General features: G+C 36.1%; 3 protein-coding genes across 3 annotated transcripts; all 3 read left to right on the top strand.

Annotated features, from left to right (window-relative positions):
- The first annotated feature begins 4,218 nt into the window (after positions 1-4,218).
- Positions 4,219-5,157, top strand: LOC118713116 (olfactory receptor 1020-like). The gene has a single exon (XM_036427503.1). The coding sequence runs from the start codon at positions 4,219-4,221 to the stop codon at positions 5,155-5,157; it is 939 nt and encodes a 312-aa protein (XP_036283396.1).
- Positions 5,158-10,850: 5,693 nt separating this feature from the next.
- On the top strand, positions 10,851-11,798 carry LOC118712615 (olfactory receptor 5M10-like). Its single transcript, XM_036426541.1, has one exon. It carries the CDS (start codon positions 10,851-10,853, stop codon positions 11,796-11,798), a length of 948 nt encoding a protein of 315 aa, XP_036282434.1.
- Positions 11,799-19,233: 7,435 nt separating this feature from the next.
- On the top strand, positions 19,234-20,174 carry LOC123651879 (olfactory receptor 1030-like). The gene is given in 2 exon segments (XM_045577739.1): positions 19,234-19,293; positions 19,296-20,174. Coding segments are annotated over 2 exon segments (939 nt in total).
- Positions 20,175-20,728: the final 554 nt, after the last annotated feature.

The following is a 20,728-nucleotide window of genomic DNA, read 5'->3' as shown; positions in this document are numbered from 1 at the left end:
CTTCTCCTTCCCTTGCTACCCATGTCCACCATCACTCACCCCCCATCTTCCATCCTAGCTCAGGGCCCAGCCCTGATCAGGTGACCAGGACCTGCCAGCTGGGGGGAGAACTATGAGGTTGGCTGACAGGCTTTGATCGATGACTGTGCCTGCCAGCTGAAGGAGGAACAAGGGGAGGAACCTGGGAGGTTGGCCACTGGCCCCAAGGAGGAAGCTGGCCTTTGACCCCCCCCACCTCCCGGGAAAGAGGCTGTGTCCACTGTAACCCACCCCTGGTTCCCCATCCCAGCCCAGTGCCCAGCCCATATAGGGTGATTGTGGTCTCCTGGCTGGGGGAGGGACCAGGAGGTTGGCCTGCAGGCCCCATTGGCGATCAGGGCCTGCAGGTTGGGGGCAGCTCCTTCATTGACTATCTGTCCCCTGGTGGTCAGTGCACATCATAATGATCGGTCGTTCCAGTCATTCCAGTCATTCTGGTTGTAACAGTTGCTTAGGCTTCTATATATATATATATATATATATATATATATATATATATATACACATATCTATATCTATATCTATATAGATGACTACAGCAGCAACAATGGGGGAATATTTTACTGATTTAGTGAATTAATTGGAATATTTTGAGGGTAATAATCAGTGTATTTTAACTTTTTAATCTCTATCCCTCCCAAAAATCTTATTGACTTATTCCTTTCCATTGCTTCATTGGTACATTGGTTCTCCATCTGCCTCCACTTCTTAGGTGATTTAAGAAGTCTGTCACGAATCTAAATCCACATCTCCAGCCCTGATTCCTAACCTGAATTCCAGATTTTCATATTAAATTGACATCCTGGCATCTAAGGACTTTGGGCACATTAAAGGATTAAGAAATTGGTGTTCTTTACTTAGCTATCATACTCAGACATCTATAAAATAATCATGCCTTTTGTACTATGAGGAGGGACTGCATCTTAGCATCATATTTACATGTTCTTGGGCTTAAAATATCCTTCTCCATGTTAAGTTATAAATGGTATTTTATGTTATATTCCCTTAGTTTGTGCTTGGAACAAGAAAATGAACACCTTTCATATCTTTATTTACTCATAATATAAACAAAAACTGTTTGTTGATATACCAAAAAGCTTCACATATTTAATGTATACAATTTGATGAGTTTGAACATATGCATACATCAATAAAATTGTTTAAAAAATCTATTAATGGAAAAACTGGAATGGAACATACTGAATAATGGAGATAAAGCAGGTAAGAAAACACAAACACAAAGTTCCTGATCTCATGAAACTTGTGTTCAAATAAGGGAGACTTTATTGTCTATACCAAATGTGTATGTATGTATGTATTTATGCACACGTGTGTGTGTGTGTGTGTGTGTGTGTGTGTGTGTGTGTGTGTGTTTGATATTGCTATGAGTTGTATTTTGAAGACAAATAAAGCAGGCAATAGAATAGAGAACGGTGGAGTGAGAGAAGAGCTTCCTGTGGAAATTACATTTGATCGATACCTAAATAGGGATAATATCATGTGAATGTCTGTAAAAGGACATTATAGGCATGCTACATTAAATACAAAGGCCATGGGAAAGATTATGTTTGGTTTGCTAAAGGAATAGTAAGGAGACAAATATATGTGGACCAGAGTGAGCAAATGACAGGAGGAAAATAACTGACATCAGAAAGGTGTTGTAAAGGAACAGTAGGTAACATTATAGGCCATAGACAGGCTTTCAACTTCATTATTTTCATCTCACCCAATATAGCAGTTCTCTCCCAACTCTAAATGCAAGATATGAGGAAGTGACAAGATTGGTTTTGCTAGCTACTCTAAGTACCAAAGACATTGTCTGCTCCATTAAACACAATCACTATATCTTATTGAATGAATTGATTAATGAATGCAGTAAGAACCATATTCCAGTATAAATAAGTAGAGATCATATCTTGAGTGAAATTTGAGGGTTTGAGACAAGCTAAGCTCAGTTGTTTACCACTTAATTAATTCCAGTGAATCTTAGGATCATAACATCATTTTTTTTTGCATTTCTCTAAATACCTAAGTTACCCCCCCCCCCTCCAGGGTATACATGAGTCACTGGGGAAGATGTAGTTCAATTATTTCAGGGAAAAATAAATGCAAGCTTTAATTTTGGATCAGCACATTGCTAGACTTTTGTGAGACTAAGTCTCATGAGACTGATCATAGCTTTTATAAAGGTGACTGACTCTCTGCCTTGAATTCAGTAATGGCATTTTCTAATCTTTGTTGAATTTATGATTTAATTTTATCAAAGCTATAAACATCACACTAGGAAACAGAAAACGTGTATTCACCCAACAAACAACAACAGCAAAAAAAAAAGGTAAATTAACAAGCACCACTACTTCCAGTGAATATTTCTTTAGGACAAAAGGTAAGATGATTTCATTTATCTCAAAGTGTTCAGATATAGAAAGTTTCCAAGAGGACTCAAAAAACATTCAAGTAATTGAAAATAAACATCTCTTTTGTTATATGTCTGACACACTGAATTTATTGTTATGAACTAAATTAATGTGATTGTTTTAGAAGAGAGGAATTTAGGATCACTAGTAACAGATGAGAATTTTATAGATATTTAGTATATGCATATATATGTGTGTGAATGTGTGTGCAAATAAAATTGAATTAAGTTTGTGTAGAAAGAGTGCCAAAATGCTTGACATATTTATTGCCTTCTAAAGGCATTAAATAAAATAATTTCATGCTCTTATATGTACGAATTGAGAAAATGCTTATAACTTTCAGCCTTCATCAAATGTATATGTACACATGTATGTGTGTATGCACACATATAGGATCATACATATTATAGGCAATATAATTTTATCTATGTCAATTTATATGTTTGTTACATATGTAATATATATATATGCATAAAGCAGAACTCTATGAAATGGCTGCAAAATTTTAAAAGTGGTTATTTATAAAAAAGAATTTATTTGATTTTAGGAACAGAAAGATCAGCTAAGAGGCTATTGCAATAATCTAGATGAAAGATGATGTTGTCTTGGGCCTTGGTAGTAGGAATGGAGGTGGTGGAAGGTAATTGGCTTATTAATATATTTTGAAAATAGAGACAACATATTTATTTGATAAAATGGTATGTGTTAGATAGAGAAGAGATCAATATTTCCAATATCTATTTGTAATAATTTGAGCAAATGGAACTATAGAGTTGTCATTGATTTGACATATGAATGCTGTGTTTAGAGCAAATTAAGAGAGAACATAAATAATTCAATTCAATTTTGGGTGCTGTTGAGTTGCTATTCTATATTAACTCAGATATACAAGAAGTTTCTTTTAAGTCTGGAGTTGGGAAAAGAGGTAAAGTCTGGAGATATAAATTTAGGTGTTCTAAACATATAGATGATATTTAAAGCAATGATATTGAATAAAACCATTAAGGTCAAGTATAATTAGGATAGAAAGGAGAATGAGGACTGAGTTCTGAAGTATTCCAATCTTAAGAGTCAGAGGAAAGAAGTGGAAGAAGACTGAGAAGGAGCAATCCATATAGTGGGAGGAAAACTCCCAGTCTGGTGTTCTGGAAGATTAGAAAAGAAACTCTTTCAAGGAGTAATAATAAACTCCATCAAATGTTATTGATAGATAAAAAAAGGTGAGGACTAATTGACCACTGGGTTTGGTAAAAATAAAGATTCCTGATGACTTAGGCAAGATCAGTTTCCATGGGTAATGTGGTCAAAACCAGATTTGAGTGGGCTTAACAGAAAATAGGAAAGGATACAGCAAGTACAGTTAACTGTATCATATTTTAAATTGCCAATGAGAGTGCAAAGGAATTGATGGTAGCTGGTGAAGACAGAAGGATCAAGGGAAGAAGAGAGAAAGTTAGAAGGTAAGGTAGGACATAGACTAATAAAGATCAATCATTGAAAACCACACACACACACACACACACACACACACACACGTTAAATATTAAATAAAATAGGTTCCTGAGTTTCCCTAAGGAAACTTTTTCTTAGTGCAATAAGAATAAAAAGAGGTTTGAAACATATTTTCTTAAGACATCTTAGAAGCAATTTTACTTATAGCAGAGAATGAGCTATTTGATTTTCCTGGTGTTTTTCTGTACAACTGATTTTCTTGATTTCTTTTTTATCCCAGCAAATGAAGTATCCATTCTGAGACAAAGGTATGAGCAACGATTCAACAGTGACTGAATTTGTACTCCTGGGATTCAGCAATCATCCAGAGCTATGCTCTCTTCTTTTTACGGTGTTTCTGGTCATCTATATTATCACTGTGTTTGGGAATCTTGGAATGATCGTATTAATCAGGATTGACTCACGTCTCCACACTCCAATGTACTTCTTTCTCAGTAACTTGTCCCTTGTTGATTTCTGTTATTCTTCTGTCGTTGCCCCTAATATGCTGGTGAATTTTTGGGTGGAGAAACCAATCATTTCATTTAGTGAATGTGCCACCCAATTCTTCTTTTTTGGTTCTTTTGCTGGTATCGAAGGTTTCCTGTTGGCTGTGATGGCTTATGACCGGTACGTGGCCATCTGCAAGCCTCTTCTTTACACGGTCACTATGTCCCCTCATCTTAATATCATGTTGGTGTTGGCCACGTATCTTGTAGGCTTTATAAATGCTTCCATTCACACTGGCTTCACCTTCCAACTGTCTTTCTGCCGTTCAAATGTCATCAACCACTTTTTCTGTGACACTCCACCCCTCCTGAAGCTCTCTTGTTCTGACACACTTGTCAACGAGATCGTCATTTTTGCTTTTGCCAGTTTTAATGAACTGAGCTGCCTTCTAACTATTCTCATTTCCTATCTCTACATCCTTGCTGCCATCCTGAGGATCAATTCTGCCACGGGGAGGCACAAAGCCTTCTCTACCTGTGCGTCCCACTTGATAGTGGTCACCATCTTCTTTGGCACAATCCTGTTCATGTACCTGCGCCCCAGTTCCAGTTACTCAATGGACCAGGACAAAGTGGTGTCTGTGTTTTACACAGTGGTCATCCCCATGCTAAATCCTCTCATCTATAGTCTGAGAAACAAGGAGGTCAAAGCTTCTTTAGGTAAAATTTTTAAAACAACCTCTTTTTACTTCTGTGCTTAGAGTTGCAAAACATGGAGTTTTATCACACTGAGGGAATGTAGAAATGAGCAAGTCCATCTTCATTGATTCTAGCTCCATTTCATTCTATAATGAGGCTATTTTTTTTTTCTGATAGTGGAGTTAGACCAAATGCCCCAGGCATCGGGTAGCATGATGACACTGTATAAATCCCACTTACTTCATAGAATTGATATGATTGAAAATAATCCAATATCCATATTCAGAGTTATAAAGCCAAATAAAAAAGTAGGTGGTACAGAGAAAGAATGAGTGGTGTGAGGAATGATTCCATCTCCTCATCTGTTTGATGACTCTGAGATTGGACAGTGGTGTTTTAACTGCCAGAAGACTGGTGATAAGGAATAGGCTGAGCCAGAATATATCCAGCGGACTAAAACCAGGCTAAGAGACTGCCTCTTGTCCCCAGTGAACCAGAAAGAAAAATCTGAACTTAATCCTCCAATCAGGTGCCGAGGTCAAGTGTTTTTAACCAGGGCAAGTAATCTAGATGACTGAGGGAATGATGGGAACAAATTACAGCATAAGTAAAGATAAAAAGGAATCACAGGACAAGAACAAGGCTCATGGAGCAGAAGTTTCTGAGACTTACAAAAGAAGTATTCTTTATAATTTCTGAAGATGAAGTGTCATGTTGTTTGGTCTTTGAGTAAGCACATTAAACTTAAAGAGCTAAGGCAAGTTCTTTGTTTATTTTGCTGCTGGCTACAATATAATTGAGACAAGTTTTCTTTACAGAAAGTGACCACCGGCATGCCAACAGAATATGTTTTAAATTGGCTGGGATTGGATATAATACTATACTAGGTGTGATTCCAGCATATCCCTTTGCCATTGAAAGACAAATAGATCCTAGTACAAAATCAGACACTTAAAAGAGATGAAGTAATCATTTGAAAACTTTTATTGGTGGTTTATTATGGAGTCATGGAACTGTGACAGCACATATGAAGACTGTCTAAGAATCATTCCAATTAAAGATGCAGGATGATGGAAGACAAACTGTTGCTTTTGGCATCTGAAATGTAAAGTGCCCAATAATGACAATTTCATAAAGGCAGTGTTAGAAAAGTTCTCTTATTCTTGGTTAGGTCATCTGTTGACAATTAAAAACAAAAAGCTGTATTATCTTCTTTGAAACTAAACATTTTAATAAACAGATGATATTTCAGTGTCTTATATCTGTCATTTTACAAAAAATGTGATTTTAACATATAATAACAGAGTATTCAGGATGGTTTTCCATGAAGGAACAAATAGTTCAAATCAACATAGAAACATACCTGGAAAACTCAGTGCCCTACCCCCCCCCCCCCTCTCTCTCGTCTCTCTCTTTCTGTAGTTCTCATTTTCTGTTCATATTATGGGTCCACTTATTCTCCTTCACAGACTTTTCACATTCTGGCCTAGAATTTACATTGCAGGCAAGGCTGCTTCTCTTTAGAAAGAACAGCTGTTGCCTGAAATGGATCAAATGTTTATTGTGTTGTCAACTAAGAATATCCAAACCTGTAGAGAATTTTTATGGGTTTATTTTAGCCAAACTAACAACATTGCCAGGAAGCAAGATTTCAAAAGTTCCAGAGAATGACAGTTTTGCTTCATTCACACATTTGGAATTAAGGAGGGAACATAAGGAAGATTACAGGAAGTGGAACAAAGGAAGTTTCAGACTCAGTAAGACTATGTGCTCCCTGAAGGGTAGTGACACCTCTCAGGGGTGTGAAAAAGAGGATGACTGGTATTCCAAAGAGGAGTTAAATTAGATGCACAAGAACAATGGACAGGGCTTGGTTTAGACGAAGATAAACACTTCACTAAAGAAGTTCAGCCCTGACTGCTTTGGCTCAGTGGATAGACTGTCAGCCTTCAGACTGAAGGGTTCCAGGATCCATTCCAGTCAATACATTAAATACATACATACATACTTTAGGACAAATTTTCATCAGAGTGAAAGAAGGCATTCTGCTTAAAGAGGGGTCAAATATTCAGTCATTTTGTGTAAAATAAGGAAACCTCACATTAAAGAGCCCAAAAATGAGGACTCTGCAATCCTACATTGGGGTGTACAATTCTACTACAAACATATTTTTCATAGGATTTAAACACTTGATTTTCTTCTTTAAATGTTATTATTTTACTAGTGTAAGGAATCAGGATAGAACAGAAAAAATTTTCTACTTCAATTAAGAAAAAAAATGTGGCAATGCTTAAATCTTTTCAAATGTGATAACCTACATTTTTACTAGTAGAAAGAGGCCTGGTGCATGAAATTCATGCATAGAGGGGGGTTCTTCAGCCTGGCCTGCACCCTCTCCAATTTGGGTCTCTTGGAGGTTGTCTGATTGCTGTCAGACATTTCTCTCACAATGTCTCACAATCTCTCACAACTGGCTCCTAACCATTCACCTGCCGGCCTGCCTAATCGCCCCTAACCCCTCTGCCTGCTGGCCTAATTGTCCCTACCTTGCTCCCCTGCCAGCATGATCATCCCTACTTTGCTCTCCCTTTGGCCTGATTGCCCCTACTTTGCCCCCTGCCTGCCTGATCACCCCTAACCTCTCTGCCTGCCTACCTGATTGCCCCTAACTGCCCTCTCCTGCTAGCCTGATTGCCTCTAACTGCCCTCCCCTGCCAGCCTGATTGCCCCTGATTGTCCCTAACTGCCTCTGCCTTGGCCCCTACCACCATGGCTTTGTCTGGAAGGAAGTCAGATGTCTGGAAGATGGCCGGGTCAACCTGGTCTAATTAGCATAATATAGATATTATTAGTATAGGTAGATTATATAGGATAGGATTACTCAAATTGTGGGGGGCACTTTTTCAGCAGGAGGAGATGCTCTTGGCAGACAATAGATCAAAAGTAGCCCTGACCTGAGCAGCTGGGAGAGCTATACAATAGGATATCTCTAGCCGGCACAAGTGGGAGAAAACCATAAGATAAATCAAAAGTGACTTTCACCTAAACAGATGAGATGACAAAATAAGGAAAATTGTAGAGATGGGGGTTGTGGGAGCTGATTACAGGGCTAAGGCCCCACGTAGAAAAGGAGGGTCTCTAGCCTATTTAATGCCTCAAGACAAAGAAAGAGTGGTTACCCTTTTTAGAGGACCCTCTGTCCCCCCAGAAGGGACAGAGTCTTAGGATTAGGAACTTAGAGGACACCTTTCTTATGTGGCCCCTCTGCGCCAAGAGGATAGAGTTTTAGGCTTAGAATTTAGAATTAAGGTTTTACAGGTAGTATTTGCTTGCAGGAAAGTTTCTGGACTTTTTAACTACCACCTTTTTTCCGTGGCTTCATTCTTTGAATCCACCTGGAACAGAACCCAGGAAAGAAATCAATCTTGCATCCTGCTCAATAAAACAACCCAAATCAGTGATAGCTTTATCTCACTGACTGATTTCTCAACCTGTAATCCATTATTTGGAGATCTAACAAAGTCAGAGACACCTCTCCTATCTTAGTCAGACTATATTTGAACTCTTTACTGACCTGAAACCATCAGTGCTCTGGAAGATACAGACCAAAGAAAACATCTGAAGAGCCTTTATGCTCCAGAAAATGCAGCTCCAAATAATGTTCAAATAGTCTTTATTCCATTTTCAACCTTCCTCCTCAAATATCAATTTTATGAATGATCCTGGCTCTCAGACCCACTTTAATTCCTAACTTGTTGATGAAATTAGCTCAATGGAACAAACTGGTTTCCGTATAAATCCATAATGTTCAACTTTCAAAGGGTCCTCACCCCTGGCCATTGGTTATGTGACTCCTGCTCTCAACACTCTTTCTGTTCCCCAAATTTCTCACGAACTTCACTTCCTTTTCCTCACTCTCATGAGATGACCTCACCTCAGTGTTTAGAAATACTGAAGACTTCTGATGAGCATCTTTTCATCAGAATCCTCTCAAGATGGTGGTGGTGGGCTTGAAGAGGTCAATGGGGGATAAGGGGAATTTATGGAATACTTTCAACAATAAGGATTTTAAAAAGTACAAAACTTATCTACGCACATTTTCCTCCTTTCATAGTTTTACCCGACCGCTAATTATTCTATTTGTGCTAAATATTTCCATGCACTCAGTCCCAAGCAATGTACATAGATTTAGAGACTTTGGCCTCAGAAGAGAAATTAGAATCTCAAAGCCCCAAATTAAGGTTGTGCCCTTGAGAAAAAAAATGATGACTTTAATTGGTTCTTTCTAATTATTTTATAAATACTCTAGGGAATATAAATACCCAAGAAATATATTATAAATCTTCTCATCTTGTTTTTATAAAAATGATAAATCAACTTTTAGAGGTAGGTCATTTTCCATGTTTATTCACTAAAAATATGTTTCCTTTTCAGTGTGGAAATCAGTACCTCACTAAAATAGAAAACTATTTTCAACAATTATACTTGTTTTTTTTAATTGATATAATATTTCATAACGTGTCTAAAATTCCATTATTATATGCAAGGTCTTTTGATGTGTATGTAAAAGCTAAATAAAATAACTGTATGCTGCAATTCTTAAAGCACATTTTTTTTCTAGTCATATCTTATTTTTACAAAGAATTGATAGTGGTTTCAGGAGTAAGTGAAACTCTGTTAGCTGAGCTTTCCTAGACAAATATTTTCACATGTGTGTTATTTGTGCAGAAACTGGGAATATTCCTCATTCTTCTCCAGATATTTGCACTCTGTTCACATTTTTATCTTCTCAGAATAGCCATCTAAAAGCATCCCATCTTTATTTTTCTTCCTAGTACTTGCTTCTGACATTATTTACATATTTTTCTTTATGTGTTGTACCTTTTCCTACAATATATGCTACATGAGGATGGGGAATTTGGTCACTGCTGTAACCCCAGATCCTTAACCAGAAAAAAAATTAATCTTTGTAATGTACATGAATAAATGGGTGATTTCACAAAGCAGAGAGAACAATTCTTCATTCTGTATCCTTTTAGCTATACAGGGTGTGGCAAAAGTAGATTTACAGTTGCTCAGTTGGAAAGTAATACAATTAACAAAGAGTAATACAAGAATAAACTCTATGCTTTTAATACTCACATCTGTAACCCACTTTTGCCACAACCTGCATATTAAGAAATAGATTTACTAATTCAACGTTTCCTGAAGAAAATTAAGTCAAACAACTAGGGATGACAATGGAAAATGATGTGCTAAAGATTTATTTTCTATATTATATCTGAAAAACAGGACATCACTTTGAAGGAACCCTAGAAATCTAACTTCATTCATTTTTCCATTGAATGATGCCTATGACTTGCTGCTTTTTTCTATCAGTTTTTAATTCCTGTGCCTTTTCTCCCCCCAAATTAGAAAAACAATACTAAACATGGACCTTTTCAAGAACAGAGGTATAAATGTGTGCATGCTCGTCTGCAATAAAAAGAAAACATTTTGAGTTACAGAGAGAAAGAGACAGAAAACACAGAGACACCAAGAAAAATATTTGTGTAGAAATTCTGATGTGTTATTGAAAAGAAAAGAGTAAGATCCTATTAGATAAATCAATCAAAGAGATCAAAGGGTAAGTGATAAAATGGCTGGGATAAATAATAAAATGGATGAGATAAATGCCGAATCTTGATCAGACAAAATTTTTCACTTCTTTTTTTTTTTTTTTTTTGTCAATTTCAGTTTTTCAAAGCTTAAGAAAATGTCTTCCCAAAACCACACTCTAGTGACAGAATTCATTCTCTTAGGACTCACAGTTGACCCAGTACTAGAGAAGATCCTGTTTGGGGTGTTTCTGATGATATATCTAATCACTCTGGCAGGGAATATGAGCATGATCGTGCTGATCAGGGCCAATTCCCACCTTCAAACTCCCATGTATTTCTTCCTTAGCCACCTCTCCTTTGTAGACATTTGCTATTCCTCCAACATTACTCCAAATATGCTGTACAATTTCCTCTCAGACCAGAAGACCATCTCCTATGCTGGATGCTTCTCACAGTGTTTTCTCTTCATCTCTCTGGTGATCACTGAGTTTTACATCCTGGCTTCCATGGCATTGGATCGCTATGTAGCCATTTGCAGCCCTTTACATTACAGTACCAGAATGTCCAAGGACATTTGTATCTCTCTAGTCATGGTCCCTTATGCTTTTGGTTTTCTTAATGGACTTTCTCAGACACTGCTGACTTTTCACTTGTCCTTCTGCAGCTCTCTTGAGATCAATCATTTCTACTGTGCAGATCCTCCTCTTATAATGTTGGCCTGCTCTGACACCTACGTCAAAACAATGGCAATGCTGATAGTTGCTGGGTTTACTCTCTCCAGCTCTCTCTTCATCATTCTTCTTTCCTACCTCTTCATTCTTACAGCCATCCTGAAGATCCATTCTGCCGAAGGCAGGCATAAAGCCTTCTCTACTTGTGCTTCCCACCTGACAACAGTCACTATATTTTATGGAACCCTTTTCTGCATGTACGTAAGGACTCCATCGGAAAGGTCTGTAGAGGAGTCCAAAATAATTGCAGTCTTTTATACTTTTTTGAGTCCAATGCTGAACCCATTGATCTACAGTCTAAGGAATAAAGATGTGATCCATGCCATAAAGCAAATGACTAGAGAAAATCTCTTCCATAAAAATGAAATTTAGGCATCAGTTAATTTCAAATTACCAGCGTCTGTGATAAATAATTATTAGAGCCTAGAAATGATTGAGAGGGATTCTAAATGTAATAGATTTCCTGGTTCCAATTTTTTTTTAAAAATTTTTTTCCATTGAATTTATTAGGGTAACATTGGTTGATATAATTAATATAGGTTTTGAGGTTATTGCTATACACTAATAAAATGTATTATACAATTGTATATACAAATATTATATTGTGTATTCACCATCCAAAGTCAAGTCTCCTTCAGTCACCATTTTATCCCCTCTATACCCTTTTCTATACATACCTCCACCTCCACTTCACTCTGGCAATCACCACACTTTTGTCCTATGTCCATGAGTTCTTTCTCTCTTTTGCACTCAATCCCTCCACCACCACCCCTGCACCTCAACAACTGCCAGCCTGCTCTCTATCTATGAGTCTGTCTCTATTCTGCTTGTTATCTTACTTTGTTAATTAGATTCCACACATGAGTGAAATAAGATGGTACTTGTCTTTCTCTGCGTGGCTTATTTCACTTAACATAATGCTCTCCAGGTCCATCCATGTTGTCAGAAAGGGTAAGATTTCCTTTTTTTTTTTTTTTACATTTGAGTTGAGTAGTACTGCATTGTATAAATGTATCACAGCATTTTTATCCACTCACCTATTGATGGACACGTGGGCTGCTTTTAAATCTTGGCTATTGTAACACTGCAATGAACTTTTCCCATTGTCTAAATCTTTTATTGAATGCTACCTCAAAATTTCATTAGAGATAAATAGAGCATAAATTAACAAGCATAATATGTGATACTCTATTTTAGTTTAATGCTAACTTTTATATCACTACCTTTTAATTTTCACAAATGAGCTAGTAGGAAATTATCTTCATTTTATAGCATTTGGAGTCTTATGCACAGAAAGAATAAATGGCCAACCCAAAGTCACTTCCACAGATAAACCCACTAATTTCCCATTCTTTCTTTTTCCAACTCACAGTGCAGTGGTTAAACTCCTCAACACACTGCAAATGCTGGATGGCATGTTGGGGACAGTAAACTGACAATGTCATTGCTATACCCTAATGTAAATTCCCTCTGTTATTTCAGGTAAATGTGGTAACTTGCGTGCAATATAAGTAGAATTGTGTTTCTGTTTCATGTAAAGAAGGCAATTTTGCTATATGGGAGACACATTTAGACTGTATTTTATGAATATATTGTCTAAATTGTAAAAGCACACAGGTTTGTTATAGATAACTTGGAAATACAGACAGAAAAAAAGCAATATTTATCAGCAGATAATTTGTTTGCTTTTTGTGTATTCCTTCTCAATATTAATAAAATAAAATTGAAATAATTTACCATATACAAGTATGGACATTGATTTTCACTTGATAATATATTGTTTGTACTTCATACAGACTAAATATTTTGATAGACACCATTTTTAATGTAGTATAATTCTTAATAGTTAATTCATATTGATCTTAGTTATAAAAATAATACATATTGATGGTAAAAAAAACAAAGTGAAAAATATCAAAAGATATAAGACATGAAAGAAAAATTTACTTACAATTTCCTACTTAAAGAGAACTCTTTAATATTATGGTGTATTTTTCTATTTGATTTATCTTGCAAAGTATTATTTCAACATGTTGATATATCCTATTATTTTTAAGACTATTTAGTATCTATGTACATATTTCTTTGATAGTTCCTTTAGAATAGATTCCTAGAAGTGTAATTGCTTAATTAAATGTTTTGTACATTTTCAAAGCTCTTGCTAAATTTTTCTATGGGTAAAATTTCTTCCATAAAGTTTTTAACAGCTTATACATATGACTTGTAATAGATAATAATCATTTAACTGTATCATCATTTAAGGTTATTTGCTTCTTTGTTGTCTCAACTGAAATTCTTAGGAAGAAATTCTATTTTATTTTGACAGGAGAATTTTTGAAATGTATATTTGACAAATAAAGAAAATAATTAGTTTGATGAGTGCCTTTCATATTATTTCTGATAACTCCTCATATAAAATATTTACAGTTTTATTTAGAAAATCTTTATCAATTATTTTTTGATTTGTAATTTTCTCAATCCTCAATTTAATTAAACAAGTATCTATATCATGTTACTAATTTTTTAGGACAATATTTTACAGGATTATCTTAAATTACTCTGGATACAATCTTGTATTTTATAATGTTCGTAAATTTTTTAGTTACGTTTTAACCCATTTCTTTCTATTATTTATTAAGCAACCCTTTGTTTACCCACTGATATGTTATCTTCATTGTACACTAAATAAATCTATTTCTGGCCTACCTCTTCTATTCATTTGATTTTTCTATATATGTGTTTTAAGCCAAATTATTGCAAATAATGTAGACTTAAGATGTGCTAACTCCTATTAGAGAAATTCCATCTTCATTATTTTTTCTTTTAAATTTATCTTAGAGAATGCAAATTTTATGCTTCTAAGTATTTAATATTTTTTAACCCAGAAGTTATGTATATGAGGGTTTCATCTTGGAAGTATATGAACATATATACATGAAAATCAAATATGGCTATCTATCTATCTATCTATATCTATATCTATATCTATATCTATATCTATATCTATATAGGCAGTGACCATGACCAGGCCAGCGAGGAAGGGGCAGTAGTGGGCAACCAACCTGGCAGGGGGGTCAGCGAGGGATGACCAGGTCAGTCGGGGGCAAGGGGAAGTTAGAGTCCATCAGGCTGGCAGGAGGGGCAGTGAGGAGTGACCAAACTGGCAAGGGGAGCAGTTAGGGGCAACCAGACTTATAGGATGTGGGGGGCAAGTTAGGGGTGATCAGGCTGGTAGGCAAGTGAGCAGTTAGGAGCCAGCAGTCCAAAATTGTGAGAGGGATGTCTGATACTGCCAGTTTAACCAGCAGTTGGGCATCCCCTGAGGGATCCTGGATTGTAGAGGGTGCAGGCTGAGCTGAGGGGATCCCCCTTCCATGTACAAATTTCATGCACTGGGCCTCTAGCATACACAATAATACCCATTGTAAATTATTTGGAAAATATATTAAAATATTTTAATTTTAGTAGTATTATTATAACTTGGTCCCCAGATTTGATGGATATATGTATGGAATGAAGGCCATAATGAGATCTGCCTAAGAATGAAAGTTTACAGGTAATTTTTTAAATTTATTTTTGCTAGAAAAGCAGATAAGTGCTTGTGACATAACTAATGAGAACAACATGTATCCTTGGCACCTTAATATTGTGTATTGATTAACACTTTTACACAAACATTTATTTTTGCACCATTCTAGTGTCCATAATGCAACATTATTTTTCAACCAAGATATCTAAACACAGAATCTTATACCTAACTAGATTGCCCTTTGTTAGCAACTGTCCCTCCAAAGAATTGACATATCCACACATACTGCTTAGCTGTGAGTTGAGAAACACTAAATAAAATTTATGTTGATCTGCATTAAGATAAATATTAAATTCTTAAATAACCAACAGCACATATTTTTGAGATTAGTTGCAGTGGAAAACTTTAGTTAAAGAGTCACTCAAATTTAATCATAAAACTCCTTAAAATTAAGAGGCATATATTTTGGAAAGTATTACTCCTAATCAAAGAAACCAATCAAATTATTTATGTCACTGTGATATAAGTAAATGTCAAAGGTTATGTTTAGAAAATGGATACAAATACAAAAATGCTAAAATTAATTAGACAAGAGACTAGTAATAAAAATATGAAATAAGATACCCTTTTTGTGTATTTATTTTCAAGAGAGTTCAGGAAGACTGGCACTTTTTCCATTAAGGGTATCAGGGAAAACAATTACAGCTTCTCTGGAAATCAATTTAACATTGTGTGGTAAGGAGTCTTAAAAAGTATCTGTACACTTTCACTCAGCTATTCCAATTTTAAGCATGTGCAGAAGGCATAATAAAGCCCCTGGAGAAGATTTTCATTGTAATGTTTGTGTTATAAATGAGAAAAAGCAAGGCAGGGATGCATTAAATTTAGGCAGCCCTCTTTGGCAAGGTACCATGCTAAGGAAGCTTGGGAAGACTGGAAGTGTCTCCTTGCTTTGTATGGGTCTCAGTTACCACAGTGCTGTGCAAAGTGAGGACAGCCTGCATTGAATGCTTGGCTGGACACTGGCAGATGGCAGCTGGAGCAGAGGCTGGTTGTACACAACTGTGTCCTTTATAAGGGTGTGCTGGCTGGGATCAAAAAGAAGAGTGACAATCACATGATGGACTTTCCCATTTAAATGTAGCCAGACATTAAAATGAAGAAGCTTCCAGTTAAGGAAAGGGCAAATAATTTTTTATAGCTTTTTGTAAAAAAGAAGGGTACAACAATGTATACACTATGGTAACTTGTAAGATATTAGAATTAAAGAAAACTAAGACTTTTTCTTTATATCTATACACCAAATTTCTAAGATGAACAATTATTAATTTTATGAGTAAGAAAACAAGTAAACAAATACTGCGTGTTTCCAGGACCACCCAGATCCCATCATTTAAAATAAAAGAATTTTATATACTGATGTGAGAATTTAAATATGAATGTAGGAAAAAGCAGGGGTTCAACACTGTTCCATATCTGCATTGAACTGGATAGTTATCCAGATCCCTTCTAATCCAAGATGCTACTGTATTATTTTCTCCCTTAACAATACTGTGTTTATTTGTGTTTAAACAAACAAATGAACAAAACAGCAAAGGACTGGTATAAAAACTGACACAAAGATCAATGTAACAGAATAGATAGCCCAGAAATAAACCTACACTTCTGTGTTCAATCATATAAGAAAGTAGGCAAGAACATACAACGGTGTATACTTAATCTATTCAATAAATGGTGTTGGGCAAATTGAACAGAAACATGCAAAAAATAAAATTTCTCTCATCATTGATGTTTCTATCTTTCTCCTCTTCTTTCCTCTCTGAAATCAATAAAAATATATTTAAAAATAAAAACATATTAAAACAAATAATGAATCTCATCACTTCATTTTTCTTGGGGGCTTTGATTCTCTGATGATATAAGATGAGCAAAATAATAAAACCATAGTGGCTGTTTATAGTCTGAATGACTTTCTACTTGAAATAATTGAACCATAGGGATTTGGTCCCAATATAACAATTCTGTTATAAACTCTTCATATTTTCTTATGTCTATCCTGTCATTGGCAAATCACTCTTCTTTCACAGTAAGATTACCTTTTATAAGATATATTTGAGGATCTAAAAATATTTTATTCAACAAAATAAAATTATGAGCTGAAACATATTCTGATGAATTAATAATTATCTTGAATTAAATTTTACTATATCAGACTATTCTCAGAGTCCAAGCATTTTAAATGTACAATGGAATAGTATTTATAATGAGAAGATAACTAGACCAAAGAGAACATTCATTCTATCAATAATAATCAATTGCCTTCATTTGGGAAAGCATTGGTTTAGGTGCCACTGAGGCTGTAGCTACAGTTTATAAACTCCTTGCTCTTAAGGAGCTTACACTTTTATGTTGAGTCTTGTTTTAGACTAGATCTGGATTTTTTTTTTCACCAAAAATTATAGTAGCTACAAATTATTAAGTGCTTACTACATGTCAGACATTTTTAAAGTTTTGCCATGTTGATCTCTCTGACATGGAGGAAGTTGCTACTAGTAACCAAATTTTATATCTGAGGAAACATACACACTGAGAAATGAATAATCTGCCCAAGCCTCACTAGGAATTAGAAGAAAATGAACATGCATTGCAAGGTGAGGATACAACTTGAAAACAAACTTTAATTTAGAGGGTCAGGTAGACAGATTCTAATTCTACTTTTTATTTGTATTTTTTAATCTTCACCAGAGGATATTTTTCCATTGATTTTTAGAGTGTGTGGACGTGAGAGAAACACTTTGAATGGTTGCCTCTGCATATGTCCCAACCAGGGCCCCAGGTCAGGAAGGAGCCTGCAACCAAGGTATGTGTCCTTGACTGGATTTGAACCTGGGATCCGTTTTGGTCCGCAAGCTGACACTCTATCCATTGAGCCAAACAGGCTAGGGCCAGATTCTAATTTTATAAAAATGTGTGCTATACATCAGTACCACTTCCCTAAGTTCATTCAGCTGTGAAAAAACAAATGAGTTTTAATATTGATGCTTTAGATCACATGTGTCAACACAAGGCCCGCGGGCCAAATCCGTCCCGCCTGGCCTTGCAATGTGGCCCCACCGCGCTGTCATCACTGCATTCCGCTGCGTTTCCATCACAATGACAGTTTATGACTGTTCAGTAAACCATTTGGCCCGCGATTTAGGCTGGATTTTAGATTTTGGCCCCTTCTCTGATTGAGTTCGACACCCCTACTTTAGATACTAAAATACAGGTATATCAGAAAAAAAATGGGATTACAATTTCCAAGAAAAGCAATGCTGAAAAATATTGTTCAAGGAAGGAGATTGTAAGCAAACAAATGTGATAAAGACTTGCAGCAAAGATAAAGGATTTTCAAACATGAATAGAATTGCAGAAAGCATTTAACAATATACTGCCCTATGTTAATGCAAAAATCATTCAAACCTGTAAAGAATTTTTGTGAGTTTATTTGAGGCAAACTGTCGACAATTGCCAGGAAGCAGAATTTCAAAGTATTAGGATAATGCTCCAGAGAACGGCAATTTTTCACTTTGTTTTATACATTGCAATCTAAGGAGGAGAGGTAAGCGGGATACATGAAATACATTTGTGGTACATTAGGAAGATGGGAGAAAGCAAAGCTGGGATTGGATAAAAAGTAAAATGATAGGCACATACTTCTTTACTTAAGAGAGTACAGAATAGTTAACAGTCAACAATTAACTTGATAACAATGACAATGAAGGGACTTATGATCTCAATCCTTCGTTGTGCCCTGAGAGGAATGGAAAAAGGGAAGTTACAAGTTACCCTGACATTTCACAGGTATATTATCTTAGAAGCAAAAAGACAATAGGCTCAGTTAAGGTAAAGATTGACCTTACTTATTAGCATTTGTCAGGGAAGATTCTGGCCTAGGACATGACTACCCACCATAAACTGCTTTTAGTTAAAGTTTTAATTTTAGACAGTCTTTTGTGGTTGCCTTATCTTTTGAGTTTGCGAGACTGCCACGCAGGTCTTCTCTGTGCTTATCAGGTTAGCCTGTGGCCCCTTTTTTATCCACACTGATTATAAAAGAGCTCTGTATTAATTTGGATAGTGAAAACATCAATTGCATGCTTATGGGGCTACTTTTTATGCCACGGGTATTTACGAGTTTGAGAGAAGAGGAAGAAGTATCAGATGACATGATGAATGACAAAAGACATGAATCTCTATTTCCTTTATGTAGATCTCACTTGCAGCCAACCAATCACCATGTCCAGGAAGAACGACACGGTGGTGACTGAGTTTATTCTCCTGGGTCTGACAGACAGACAGCAGAGCTGCAGCCTGTCCTTTTTGTGGTGTTCCTGGCCATCTACCTGATCACGGTGACTGGCAACGTGAGCATGATCTTGCTAATCAGGGCTGACTCAAGACTTCACACTCCAATGTACTTCTTCCTCAGCCACCTCTCCTTTGTCGACCTCTGCTATGCCACCGATGTCGCTCCTGAGATGCTAGTTAATTTCTTATCCAAGAGCAAAACCATTTCCGTCACTGGTTGCTTCATACAATTCCACTTCTTCATTGCCTTGGTGATCACAGATTATTATATGCTCACCGTGATGGCGTATGACCGCTACATGGCCATCTGCAAACCCTTGCTATATGGTAGCAGAATGTCCAGAGGTGTCTGCATCTCCCTCGTTGTGATTCCTTACACTTATGGCTTTGCAAATGGTCTGGTCCAGACCATCCTCATGCTTCGTCTCTCCTTCTGTGGACCCAATGAAATCAACCACTTTTACTGTGCTGACCCACCTCTGTTAGTCCTTGCCTGCTCAGATACTTATGTCAAAGAAACTGCCATGTTTGTGGTGGCTGGTGCCAACCTAACCTGCTCTCTCACCATGATTTGTAGCTCCTACATTTTCATTTTCGCAGCCATTTTGTGTATTTGCTCTGCTGAGGGGAGGCACAAAGCCTTCTCTACCTGTGGGTCACATCTGACAGCTGTCACTATCTTTTATGGGACACTGTTTTGTATGTACCTGAGGCCCCCTTCCGAGACATCTGTAGAGCAGGGGAAAATTGTAGCTGTGTTTTATATCTTTGTCAGTCCTATGTTAAATCCTTTGATCTATAGTCTGAGGAACAAAGATGTTAAAAAAGCAATCAGGAAAGCTATCCAAAAGAAATTGTTTGCTAAATAAAGTAGACATTTCGGTCACAGGTGTGCAATAAATCATTATTATTGGACCAATTAATGAGCATTTTTAATGAATGAATCACTTTCTATCACTGAATATGTTTTATCTTTCACAATTAGAATATGGAACTTAGAAGAATGTGTCAAATTATTTATTAGCATTTACAGTATCATGTCAGTGAATTAAAAAAAAAATAGTGCATTGGAACTCAAAGGCATTACCAGAAGGCATTGCTATTGCTCGTTAAAGTCAATAAAGAACAGATGATTTGCATCCATGATACTCATATTGGTACAAAGTTATAAGAGACAGAATTACCAAATGATGCTATGGCAATGACTATTAGATTTTTATAGTGCTTAATAATTTTAAAACTATTTTCCAGAAACTCTTTAACCATGGCAGATGAGTTTTGTTTTCTTCTTCCTTTTATACAAATTATATAACAATGAAGATCTTTGGGTATCTTAGATTTTTAGTCTAAGATGAAAATCTCACATTTTCTTTAGAAAGGATTTGTTTTTTATTATTTTATTACTATATTTTTAACAACAAGC

The sequence above is a fragment of the Pipistrellus kuhlii genome, unplaced genomic scaffold (assembly GCF_014108245.1).
Source record: "Pipistrellus kuhlii isolate mPipKuh1 unplaced genomic scaffold, mPipKuh1.p scaffold_m20_p_9, whole genome shotgun sequence".
In the NCBI taxonomy this organism is placed as follows: Eukaryota; Metazoa; Chordata; class Mammalia; order Chiroptera; family Vespertilionidae; genus Pipistrellus; species Pipistrellus kuhlii.
The sequence above is the reverse complement of the archived record's forward strand: the minus strand, read 5'-3'. Positions and strand labels throughout refer to the sequence as shown.

Bases quoted from the DNA above. Each gene is read 5' to 3' on its own strand.
- LOC118713116 (XM_036427503.1), top strand. From the start codon at position 4,219: ATGAGCAACGATTCAACAGTGACTGAATTTGTACTCCTGGGATTCAGC.
- LOC118712615 (XM_036426541.1), top strand. From the start codon at position 10,851: ATGTCTTCCCAAAACCACACTCTAGTGACAGAATTCATTCTCTTAGGA.